This window comes from Crocodylus siamensis, chromosome 1, assembly GCF_052110815.1.
Source record: "Crocodylus siamensis isolate JL-2025a chromosome 1, ASM5211081v1, whole genome shotgun sequence".
Lineage (NCBI taxonomy): Eukaryota > Metazoa > Chordata > Crocodylia > Crocodylidae > Crocodylus > Crocodylus siamensis.
Window position 1 is genome coordinate 417,740,627 of NC_143395.1, and position 13,193 is coordinate 417,753,819.

The window sequence follows — 13,193 nt, forward strand, 5'->3', positions numbered from 1 at the left end:
CTATGCGGCACTGGTCAGGCCGCAGCTGGAGTACTGCGTCCAGTTCTGGGCGCCACACTTCAAGAGGGACGTGGACAATATGGAAAGAGTTCAGAGGAGGGCCACTCGTATGATCAGGGGTCAGCAGGGCAGGCCTTATGAGGATAGGCTACGGGACCTGAACCTGTTTAGCCTCCACAAGAGAAGGCTAAGGGGGGACCTTGTGGCCTGCTACAAACTGGTCAGGGGGGATCAGCAGGTATTGGGGGAGTCCCTGTTCCCCCGTGCTCTGCCAGGAGTGACCAGGAATAACGGTCACAAACTGGCGGAGGGTAAGTTTAGATTAGATATTAGGAGGCGCTACTTCACAGTCAGGGTGGCTAGGGCCTGGAACCAGCTTCCAGGGGAAGTGGTGCAGGCTCCGAGCCTGGGGATTTTTAAAAGGAAGTTAGATGAGCACCTTGCCGGGGTCATCTGACCCCGGTGCTCTTTCCTGCTAAGGCAGGGGGTCGGACTAGATGATCTACCTAGGTCCCTTCCGACTCTAGCTACTATGAAACTATGAAACTATGACATGACAATTAGGTCATAAATGCCAGCTGCATAATCAGGGGCCCTTTAACTAGGTTAGGAGGCCAGGGTTCAACAAGGACTGGTGGCTGGATGTTAAAGCTAGAAAAATGTAGACTAAAAATAATGTAAATTTCTTTTCTTAATTGTAATTAACCATTGGAACAACCCGTCGAGAATATGGTGTGTTCTCCATTATTGGGAGCTTTAAAATCAAGATTGGATTCTTTACGAGGAAAAGATGCCCTTGTTCAAAGAGGAATTAATATAGGAAATGTTAAGGTCCATGTTATACGGGAGGTCCTAGCAGATGATCACAGTGGTTCCCTCAAGCCTTATAATCCCTGAATCTTGGAAATCTGCAGTAAAACGGTGCGTTCCCTTAAAACCGTATTTTAAAACCGACTACTTTTAAAAACCTTCAGTATTCATGGCTGGTGCTGCTTGTGTACTTTGTGTCCTTTGCTCATCATGGAGTAGTATATTCTTGTAAATACAAGGTCTTTCTTTTGCTGCCTACAATCTAAATGCTGCAGATAGGGTAAATCCAGTATATTTTATTAAACCAACTAAAATAGTTGGAAAATTTCTTCTTTCATAGATGTTAGAGGCTGGATGGGACCTTACAAGATTTGCAAGCTTTCAGGTACAAACACCCTTCGTCCGGCTAAGAAGTGTCTGCAGTTGGTCAGCCTGACAAAGGGTGTTTGTACCTGAAAGCTTGCAAAGAAGAATTTTTTCCAACTGTTTTAGTTGGTCTAATAAAAGCAGATTTCCCCAAAGACCCTTGCCCGCCTGTGTCCTGAGACCAACACGGTTACAAGCTTTATGTCTAAATGCTGCAGCATTTGTGCAGTGCTTGTACCTAAATCAAATTCTTGGAACCAAAACCAAGTGCTTTAAAACGATTTTTAACAAGCCTGTATTTTGGGGGAGTGTGTTTACAAACACAACATCGAGCTTTTATCGTTGTCCTATACAACAAATGTCTGTCCATCCAGCTAACAAGCCAGTCAGCAGCCCCGTCGAACACGCTTCTCTGCTCTGCGGGGGCTGCCTTCTGGGCTGAAGCTGCGTGGTCGTGTGTGTGCATCACAGCGGGCCAGTTCATTACATAGCCACGCAGCAGGGCCTGCTAGCCTCCCTGCAGCACCTTATGCATGCAGTTAGGCTACTTTAGGTTCAGGAGATGCACTGCTTCCACTGGGCTGGCATTTGTGGGGGCACCGCTGCTTGGCACAGTAAGTTTGTGACATCTGCTCTAAGTGTCTGGGAAAGGCTATGGCAGAGCATAGAATAAGGCCAGCAAAAAAAAATCTAGACTGGGCCATCTCCAGACTGAAATGTCTAAGGATTGTGTCCACTTCATTTTTTTTCTGTGGCTTCTTTCAAAGCATTGTAGGGGATAATTGTGTAAAGCAGGGAAATAAATGATCCTGATCCTGATCCTGATTCTGTCTGTGGAGGGAAAGAGACAGGTTTTGTTTATACAAGCAAAATCCATCCTGTTAAAGGTAGTAAATGCCACTTTACCCCTTGTGTCAGGGATGTATTTGGTAGCCAGTGCGGTCCGAGACAAAAAGAAATGCAAAACTCTCAAACTCCCGGATCAGAGATGATACCTTTTCTTAGACCAGCAAAGAAATAACAAAAAAAAATAACTTTCTTTGCAAGCTTTCGGGCACTTTTTACCCTTTGAGCTCTCATGTAGAATAACAAAATGAGTAGCTTGAAACCTAGCTCGACTGCCTCGACCTGCCTGCTGAGCTTTAAACTTTCTAAATTCCAGTCCTTGGGTCGTAGGGCACAAACAGACGTAACCTTTGTGCCACCAGAACAGGTTTTATGGCAGCACCATTTGTCACACCACAAATAGCCACGTCGGTGGCCCTGATAAAAGGCGGTAATAGTGTCTGCGACTTCATTGTGGCAGGTGTCTGTTAACTTTTTGATGGGAGAGCACAGGCAGCATGGAGCTGCCCATGCTGTTTATTCATCCTGAGCAGGTGCTTCCAGGCCCTGCTTCCATAATCCTGTATGCCCTGGGAATGCCTATACAGGATCAGGCCCCTCAAGCCTCGAGAGCGCCTACCTGGCCTTCCCAGCTTACAGGGAAGTTATCCAGGAGTCTCCCTGGGGTGGGTCTCTGCAAATGGAGAGCCCCGGCTTTTTCCACTTAGAGGCGTGTGCCAGGGCATCTCTGGACAAGCCCCTGGTAGCAGGGAACACCATGCCTGTTGTCCCTTAGGATTGCACATCCTGGCACAGCTGGCCTGCTGCTTTTGGCCCTGTTTGTTTGTATCTCTAGTATTTTTATTGCCCTTTTTGCATAGTCCTGTAGAGCAGTGGTTCCCAACCTTTTTAGACTGCGGACTGGTGAACTGCGGAGCAGCATACTGCAGTCCAGAAGTGACCAGTATACTGCGGACCAACAGCCATCCCTTTTTTTATACTCGGTATAAAAAGGATTGGCTGCCGATCCGCAGTATGCCAGTCACTTCCAGTCCAGCAGCCAACCCTCCTGCCAACCAGCAGCCAACACTTTGTAGCCGGATACTGGGCCATGGTCCGGGGTTGGAAATCTCTCCTGTAGAATACCTTTCCTTCCTTGATGTCTACATCCTTCACTCTTCATTAAGTCTGGCAGAGCTGTGGAAAACCTGTTTTCTCAGGAAGTAGATGAAAAAAGAGACTTTATCGAGGGCTTTTCCCCCAGGGGATTTTGTTTCCATTTTTGTGTTTCATCCTAAAATATTTACATGAGCATAACTTAGGAACACAGCACTGGAAGGCACCTGTTGCATCAGCCCTTACTGTCAGAGGCACAATATCCTGTAGGCCCTTTCATAAACTTATTAAATTTCATCTTAAAAATGGTAGTTTTTAATGCACTTTATTCCTTTGCAAATTTTGTTCCAGAGCTCCACTGCTCTGATACTTGTGTGTGCTTCTCATTTCCTTCTTTAAAGTATTACTGCTGATCTTTGATTTGACTACAAGTTAAAAGAGAAGCAATGATGACCTCAAGTAGTTTTTATAATGCCAGACATGGAAAATGTTACAAAGCCCCCTAAATTTAGAGGGCGGGGGGGTTTGGTTAGTGGTAGGATTAATTATTGTGATTGGGTAGAATAGTGAACTGAACCTTAAAATGGATTTGACCGAAGGTTGATGCTTCTGGAAGTTGAGCAGTGCTTCCAGATCATGGTTTTTATAAAGCTAAGGAGTTCATCTTCATTTTTCTGTCTTCATGTTAATGAAAAAACACTCGCATAGCAGATTCATTCTATCATCAGTGCGAAAACTGGTGATCAATACTGTAGGCTATCGATAATACTATTTTTTTTTGTCATTAATGAATTTATCTGGTTCAGCATAGTTGAAAGAAATTATAGGAAAGGAGCAACTGAATGAATCGAAGTAACACAAGCAGACAGTTCTCCCGAAGTAAAATGTAGATGTTGTTAAGTAACAGACTAGAAAATGGCTGCATCTACACTGCGCAGTAACGTCCCCAGCTTTTTGGTGATGCTCACTGCACCGTAGCTCGTTACTACTGCGCAGTCGCGTCATGTCACTCTTCGTGCCACGTGATGCTGCTGCTCGGTAGTAACAAGCTGCTGCGCAGCCAGCATCTCATGTAGATGTGGCCAATATCTACTGACATCTTGGATGGTACAGAAAGCATCTGCTTTGGCTTCTTCAGCATCAGATATGCTACGGGATGAAACCCAATGCTTATTGAAGTAGTGGAGCAGAACACTGAGTTTGCTGCCGGAGACATCCAAATGTCATCACAGTAATCGTGGTCTCGGAGCCAGCCCTTTCACTACTGACCGCTTCAATTTCAGCTTCATTCAAAAAGCAATTTCTGTTGACTTTCACCTCCTCCCTCCAAACTGACAAAAATCAGGCAGTAATTCGACGACAAAAACAGCTACAAAGCCATCTCTTAAGCTTTGTTCCAGTTGCACCATTCCTTTAAGCTAACTATATTGCTTTCTAGGCACTCCAAAGTGAGCAATTTAAACAAAATATTGAAGGATCTCGGGATATGTGGGTAGATTTCAATTTATGTGGCCGTTACTAGAATGCAGCAAATAAGGAAACAAAGGGAAAAATTATTGGTCAATGATCAATGGTGTGAGGATGAATACAGTGGTCCATATAGAGGGGGAAAATGTTTCTTGACTTTGATTTTGCACCTGAAAAGGAGGCTGGAGAGGAGTGGGTCCAGTGGCTGAAGATGACATTCAGGAGCTCCAAACAATATGACAAAATAGTCGTGCCGTTCTTTTCAGGCAACAGATGTAAAATGGGGGAAAAAGAAAAGCTCTTCCTGCACCTCTGATATATGGAGGTTCAGCACATATGGAAGAAAAAAAAAAAAAAAAAAGGAGTGGTATCTAAAACAGTTGTAAAGCACATCAAGAAAATTATCACAACTCCTCCAGGACCACAATCAACTTCCTTTAAAAAAAAAATTAAAATTGTCCAACTTCCAGTGATATTTAATGAGACCATAGGCATGTTTGTTGGTGACTGTCTGAGATCTGGCTGGTGAGAGCATAGTGATTTTACATCAGTATTATATCTCCCTAAACTAGGCCCCTTAGGCTTGTCTGGGAGCCAGTTCAGCCCTGGCATAATTTATAGCGACTCTACACTGCCTATGTGTACATCCAGCTGTTAGCATCCCAGGCTAACCAGAGTACAGCATTATCCCAGCTGAGCTGTTATGCTGGCTCCTGAGGATTTCACGGTGCCAGAGAGATTCTTGGATGGTCATTTGAACTGACTTTATGGCCCTTTGTCTTTTGGGGGGCATGTAACTTATTTATCTGGTTTTTTAGGGGTTTTTTTTTCTCATTAAATGTGCTGAAATACTGGGTATCCAGTTTGTAGCCATATTGGTCTAGAGGCAAAAGGAATCCAAACTCATGGCAGAGGTGATATCTTTTATTAAGCCAACTAGATATTTGCAAAAAAAAACTTTATTTGCAAGCTTTTGAGCACAGGCGCCCTTCATCAGGTGCAGGAGCTTGCAAAGACTGTAAAAGCTCTCCTAGGTAGAAATGAAAAACAAGAACTTTTACAGTCTGCATTCCCCTATGCCTGATGAAGGGTGCCTGTGCCTGGAAGCTTGCAAATAAAGAATTTTTTTTCTGCAAATATCTAGTTGGTCTAATAAAAGATATCACCTCTGCCACAAGTTTGTATTCCTTTTGCTTCTAGACCAGTACGGCTACAACCTGGATACTAGGTGCACCTGAGAAGTTATTCATGATTTAGTTTACACTCTAAGAGAGAGTCTCCGTGAGACGTTTACTGCAGAGTAAATCAGGTCCACAGTAAACATCTCACATTTACATGTGCAGTGCTGTTAGGCAGCAAGAAACTAATAAACTCCACGGTAGGATAGTAGTTTTAAATACAAATACTATCCTGCTTCAGAGTGTGGGGTTTTTTGTGCACAGCTGTAAATGCTGACCCAGCTGGCTGGGTCACAAGTGTGCTACAGTGGGGGGGCTGCCTGCCGGTTGGCTCCATACTGGAGCACCCTCGTGCCCCATCCAACCTATCCACAGCTCGTTGAGCCAAGTCGGAGCAGCCCTGGGGCTGGCAAGCCAACCCCCTAGGTCCCCTGCCAGCTGTGGCTACTCTGACCTCAATGTGCTGTGGTTCTGGATGCATGTTCAAATGGTGCACCCAGGAGCAATAAACTCTGGCTCAGTGTGGGCTGGAGTTGAGTGCTGTATACTAATAGCATGTGTAGCTACCCTAAGGTTTTCACAGCATGATGATGAAGCCCAAGCTATATACAAAGTATTGATGTTAAACCTAATTAAATCCATGCAACTTTGTATATGGGCACCCTTGCATCCATTCCAAGTTAACTTGTGTTGGGCTGCTAAACCAACCTAAACAAAAGCTATGCCTTTTCCTTGCTGGGTTTTTTGCCTCCTAACTCATGCATATTAGTTACACTGAGTGGGGTTGCATACTTTTTTAGTAGTGAAGATAAGACCTTAGACAAACTCCAAATGTTTAAAAGTACCTGAAGCATGTTACAAGTTGATGACCCGTTGGCATGGTCTCAGTGGAAATCCAGCCTGATAATTCGGGAGGAACAGGAACTGCTGGAGGACATGAATGGAAAACAGGGTGGAGAAGCTATGTAATTGTGCCATGGCTTTTCCAACCTTGCCTCACCGGTTTTGAATCCAAAACTGTTAGGTGACTCCCGGCCAGGAAGAGGAGGCTGAAACCGGGTGAGGGAATGCAGGCTTTCATTTCACAGCATTTCCAGTCCTGATCTTTATCACAAATCCAAAGTTATGCGATTCAAAGAGGAATTTCAGCTTTTGGTTAAAAAGCAAAGCAAGTTTGTAGACTTTGCAGTTGACAAGAACATCTTGAAAGTGTATTCCTGAATATATCAAAAACCAGGAAGCAAATCTCCCGAAGTTCACCACTTCTGAAAATCTCATCTCATACTTATTTTTGGCTCCCTGACTCACTGCTTTTGAGCCTTTGATATTGGCCACGCACGGCCCTTCCTCAGAGCTTCAGATGCTCCAGACCTCTGCCCCAGGTTCATTTCTGTGCAGAGATTGGGTCACCTTTTGCAGCAAAATGCTGGAAAACTTGAAAGCAAAAGCGGGGAGGGCAGGAATGGGGAAGTCCAGTATTTCATCAGTTTCTAAATGACTGGATCTTGTCCTGCCAGCTCTGAATCGTGTGTGTGTGTGGGGGGGGGGTGTCTTTGTTTTTTAAGCCTAAGTAAAACTTTGTAATGCACAAACAAGGAAGTTGTATAACTGTATGGATAGGCAAGATTAGATGTAAAAGATTTGGTTGCAAATGGCTAGAGACTGTTGTGTTTTAATTTACTTATGTTGTGAGGTTACCATATTTCCAGTATCTAAAAAGAGAGCACCTATGGGGGCTATCTGATGGGGGCGGGGGAGGGGGCAGTGATATGCCGATGCCTAGCCTCTGCCCCCCACTCCTAAGCCTCTGCTCCCCTGAGCTGCCAGTGCCCCTCATTCCCAGCTTGCAGCCCCCTACCCCCCCAGCCCTGCTGCCCACACAGCTCCCATGCACGCGCGTGCGCACACCCACACGTGCTCACATCTTAAATACCCTCCCAGACAGGGGGCCAAAAAAGAGGACATGTCCAGGAAGACCCAGGCGGTAACCCTATTTAAGGAACTTTCCGTTTTAGACAAGCGTGTGCCCTTTGGACAGTATGCACCCTTTTATCTTTGAGGGTTAAACATGCCGGCTCAGTGAATTTTATAGTGCGTGATCTCTTTCAAGTCATAAACTTTTTTTTTTTTTTTCCTTCCTGCTGGGGCTGGGAGATGATGACCAAAGAAAAGCACATTTCTGTTGCCTCTTTTTTCTCATCCGTCCCCATCCCCTGTATTTAGAGCTTGCCTACACTAATATGATGGATTGTTGTTGAATTCATAATAACGAGTAGGTGAATTGAGGTTGCAGGATGCAAGCTTTGTCAGATTGCTTCCTTTCCGGGATGACTGTAACGTGCTCTCTGACTGCAAAGTATGGCATGTCCAGACTTGTGCTATGCAAAAATAGGTGGAAACTTCTAAAGATGACATTAGGAGCTGCATAAAGGAAGCTGGCCCGTGGCAAAACATTGGAAAGGAAGGCAAAAAGTAACTGTTTACCAATATCCTAAATATGTTTACTTTCTGTTTCTTGTTAGTTGGGTTTTTTTTTGCCTCCTTTCTGCTCTAGATTAAAAGTAAACTGTTTGTTCGACTTAATGCTAAAGTTACCCAGCGCAGCACAAGGAAAAGAAAACCTTTGCTTGCTAATTATAGTTGAAAAAGTTGCTTTGTCAGAAGCTGATAGCGTAAAATGGCTAGGTGGATGGTAGGTAGATCTAGTAGGTGTGCTGATAAATATAACAGCTTGCTTAAACAAGCATTTATATTATGATTAGATTCATGCCTTTATGTAAGTGGAAGAAAGGGGTCCAGGAATGAGAATATCATGCTGCTGGTGTAGATGGCCTTGCTAGAATTAGTCTAATAAAATGCACATTTTATTGTTGTTGTTGCTATTTCTGGCTCTGCTACTGATTCACTGTGACGTCTCGGGCAAGCTGCTTACTCTCTTTGCTTGTAACATGGAAATAAGTCCTCTGTGGGATGTTGTGGCGGTTAATTGTTAGTAAGCAACTCAGAATCACGATAAGAATTGTGCAAGAGGTGATTAGCCGTGTTAGTCTGAAGACAGGCAGAAAGTAAGGCAGGGTAAAACTATGGAAGTTATTAATCGGCACTCTCCCTTCAAAAGGTTTTGTGCATGCTGTTGCAGGAGCAGAGCAGTGTAGTGAAGGCAGCTTGAATACCTTGTGTGTTAACACACAGCTCTGGTAGCAGGGTTGTAATACAAATGTATGCAGTCAAGGAAATGCTGTAGAACTTTGTATGTCTAAATAGAGTCGAACTTCAGTCACTGAAATGGAAAATAACAGTATTGCTAGCCATTTTTAAGAATAAAGGGAAATATCTCCAAGTATTGTACCTTTTTAAAGTATGTTCCTCCTTTTTTCCCCCTCCCCCTTATCTCTCCAGACTTTATATTCAGAGCACCCATCAAATTAAGCAAACCAGGGGAACTGCGTGAGGAATATGAAAGCCAACTGAAGAAGGTATAGTACTCTGCTTAATAATGACTTTGCATCCAGAGTAACTGGGATTCTTTACAAATATACCTTTTTACCTATATGGAGCATTCAGAGGCTTTTTCTGTCTTCTACAACAAAGGTCATTTTTCCTTTCATACCACCCAGCCAGTTCAGGAAACATTGGCAGTAGCTAACAGCTTAGCAGCCAGCTACTGCTATCTTAGGCTGGCTTCCAAGAGATGAAAACGCACCTTCCTCGGCGTTACTTAACCAACTGTAAGGTATACAGGGTTTATTAGTGCATTTGCTGTTGCAAATTATTATTTTGCAAAGCCTTTTGCAGTCCTGATCTGCCCCCACCATGCTTCATTCATTCGCAGCTGTCTCAGAAATCAAATCTTTCAAAGCCAGGCTTTCAAAAGTTGGTCTAATGCAAAGGATGAAGGAAAATAAAAGGGGGGAAAAAATAAAGGGTAAGAAAAAGCCTTTTTAGACCTTTGGGAATTAAATAGACTCTGTGTGGCAGAATTGTTTTGTACATTAAAAAGGAGCATGTTTTGAAAATCAATCATTGAAGTGAGTCAGGTTTTTACACTAGAAGGTCTCCTGCGGTGAGCCACATGTGAAGTCTGCTTGCCTGGTGGGTTAGAAATGCAGTAGGTGTAGCAGTAGCTGCTCTGGGTAAGGGTGGAGACCAGTGTCCGTTCTGCCCCCATGTTCTGAGTTGCTCACTGGTTTTTCCTGATATAAACCCTGATCTGACCATTGCAGTCATTCCCAGGGAGCCATGCAAAGGCCAATGCAAGCTCAGGTCGACTCTGCTGGGTCAGGGCCTTTTTCTTGATGAAAGTGGGGGTTTTTTGGTTGAAGGCTTGGTCAGGAGTGGCACGTGCGCCTTTGAAACCAAGGAGAGTATATGTGTGTAGCCATATAGTGAAGACGTGCACTTTTCTCATTCTGAAAGCATTCTTGCAATCTTGATAGCAGCATTCACAGTGATAGCTGAAAGAGTTTCCTGTGCTGGCCAGGTCATAAAATCATAGAGTAGCAGGGCTGGAAAAGACCTCGATAGGTCATTTAATCCAATCTCCCACTCCTTTAGGCAGGGTTATTCCTATCCAAACCCAACACATTGTCTAACCTCTTGGCAAAGCTACACAGTCAATCCTGACACAACGCAAGATGTAACACCCGAACCTGCTATAGATGAAGCGGTGGGACCACAGCAGCCAATGTCCTGCTTCTGTAAAGATCATTAACGTGCGCTCAGGAGATCCCAGGTAGAGGGCCATGCCTCCTGCTGTGGAGGAAGGCAAGAATCCCCACTGTCTGTACCAGTCTTAACGTGGGGTAAAATTCCTGACCCCAGATTTGGTGATCAGGCTGACCCTGTGCAGAGGGGCAAAACCATCTAGCCAGGAACACTTGGGTTTCAGTCCCAGCAGGAGCACTGGCACAGCCTGGTCAAAACTCCCAGGCAGGGCTGTAGCTGATCCCCAGTGCCTCTGAGGAAGGCTTAAAAAGCACTTAAAAAACAGGGAGGGGAGAGGGAGGAATTTCCTCCCAGCCCCATGCGACCTTCAGCAAAGCCCAGAAGCATGGAAAATACCCATAGCTGTGCCTGTCCCTGTCCCTGACCCTCGGCTGTCCCTCTTCTTGAACACCTCCAGTGATGGAGAGTCCACAGCTTGTCCCTGCAGTTTATAGAGTAACTTCAGTTGATTAAAGCACTTTTGGAAGGGAATGCAACATCTCTGTCATGCGGGATATTGCAATCAGACTGCTTTCCGTTTTCTTTTCTCTTATGTAGCCAAGCCTGCTGTGTAGATTAAAACGTTGTGGCTTTGGGCATTTCTACAAGTTGGGAATGTTTTGTTATGAAATTCCTTATTATAGACACCAGTGAAAGGTTAAGAATGTTACTTAAATGTCTGATTTATTCTTTAACTCAAATGGGAATCTCTGTAGCTAGGAGTTAAAACTCTTTGACGAAGTGAGCGCTTGCTCACAAAGCTTATGCATCTCTGATTCAGGTAGTCTTTAAGGTGTATTTCTACCCCTGACTTCAAACTAATACCACAAACTGCGTAAAGTGTGGAACTCATTGCCGCAAGATGTTGTGGAAGCTGACAGTTCAGCCAGATTCAAAAAGGGATTGAACACATCCTTGGAGGAAAAGGCTAATCAGTAGCTATTGAGCGCAGGAGTAAGGGGCACGGCCTCTGAATCAGGACTTCCTAGACCCTAAAAGCTGGAGGCTGCAAGTGGGAGAGGAACAGTGAAAAAAACCCTGGTCGTCCCCTGTTCATTCTCCCTTTCCGCATCTACCCTGTGCCACTGCATGACACAGGATACTTAGCAAGAAGGACCTGCAGTCTGACCCAGTAAATGGCTGTTCATATCTACTTCTCTGGTCACTCAGTTACTAACTGTATGAAAGATCTTAATTCAGAGGTGCTCAAACCCAGCCTACAGGCCAGATCTATCCCCTGGCATCATGTCTTCCATCTTGCAGGGCTCCCCACGGATCTGAAAATTTGATGGCTGGGAAGCAGTGGCACTGCTTCTCTACTCCCAAGGGCCTGGAAATTTGGAGGCCTGGAGGCTGGATAGAGTGATCCTGCATGGTGGATCAGGAGCAACATGGGAGTGTGGGGCCCATTCTGGCCCACGGACCAGCCCCGCACTGTTCATCTGGCCTACCGGACCAAAAGTTTGAGCACCACGGATCAAATCTGATTGCTGTGCCTGATTGAGGGCCAGAGGTTGTACTACACTGACTATTTTTTTTACCTGCAGTAAGGTTGCAACAGCTCTAGATCATCATGAGATCTTTGCATCTATTGCCCCACCTGAAGCGGTTGATATTATATATGCAGTTCAGTGGAACACTTCACACACAATGAAATATTGCTGGCATTTTAATTATGCCACACACATTCTGGTAATAGATTTTTTTGTCTAACGCCTCTTGGTCTGCTTGTTCACTGACCTTCCCTTTTTAAATCTTTACTCACCAACAGCTGGGAGATCTGTTTCCTCCCCAAATATGAGTGAGCAAGTAAGTGCAAGACTACAGCTTCTGACACCTTGCCTGCTGACTTTTCATTCATCACGGAGACTTAGCTACTTTAATATGCAGCTTTCATAGTAGCTAGGGTCAGGAGGGACCTGAACAGATCATCTAGCCTGACCCCCTGCCACAGACAGGGATGAATGCTGGGCGATGATGCTTTAAAAATGATAGGTGACATTTTGAGGGTCAAACACTCCATTTTTAACTAAAATAACCAGCCTTTCATGGTAACTGTCATTATTGGCTAGATTCATGAACTAGCTCTTTGTCACAATTGACTACACTCCTGAAGTCATAATCCCATAGTCTTGAGTGCTAAATCCCATACCCAACTCCGACTCTTGTGACGTGGGGGCAATCACCGAACTTTATCACAGTCTCCCCAGTTTGCTTATCATCTTTCTGTGTTTGAGGGGCAGTTCTTTAAAGCAGTGGTCAAACTTTTTTGATTGCACACCCCTATCAGTAAAACATTTTTGAGCATGCACCCCCAATATATGTATATTTATTGGGGGCACTGCTGAGGGCGCCACTGTCAACCCCTCCACGTTGTGGAACTCCCGTTCTTCCCTCGGGATACCTCGTGCACCGTACAGGACACGTGACTGTCTGGCATACGGACTGAGTGAGAGCGCCAGTGGCAGTCCATATATTAAATATTAGTAAAGCTTAATTTCTTATTTTTTTTAGATAAAAAATAAATATAAATAGAAGGTCTAATATTTTCTTCCCGCACCTCAATGGATCGTCTTGCGCACCCCACTTTGGAGACCACTGCTTTAAAGTACCTCCATCTTGTTGAAAAGGTCAGATGCTTTAGAAATCTAAATATTGACCCTAGTTTTAACCCTTTTGTAGTTGAATACAACACAGTACTTCTTTGCTGTCTATAGGCACTTACTG

General features: G+C 44.5%; 1 protein-coding gene across 3 annotated transcripts in view; it reads left to right on the forward strand.

The window, feature by feature from the left end:
- RNF169 (ring finger protein 169) overlaps positions 1-13,193 on the forward strand; it is a 54,291-nt gene that overhangs the window by 15,540 nt on the left and 25,558 nt on the right. Inside the window, exons 1-2 of one of the 3 annotated variants that reach the window (XM_090030827.1) lie at positions 9,162-9,238; positions 11,730-11,979. Coding sequence is in view for 1 of the 3 variants with exons in the window: in XM_090030826.1 (XP_089886952.1) it covers positions 9,162-9,238 (77 nt within the window). In the remaining 2 variants the exon portion in view is untranslated. Of the gene's footprint in view, positions 1-9,161; positions 9,239-11,729; positions 11,980-13,193 lie in introns of those variants that run through there. The other 2 variants (XM_090030826.1, XM_090030828.1) reach the window with 2 other exon arrangements.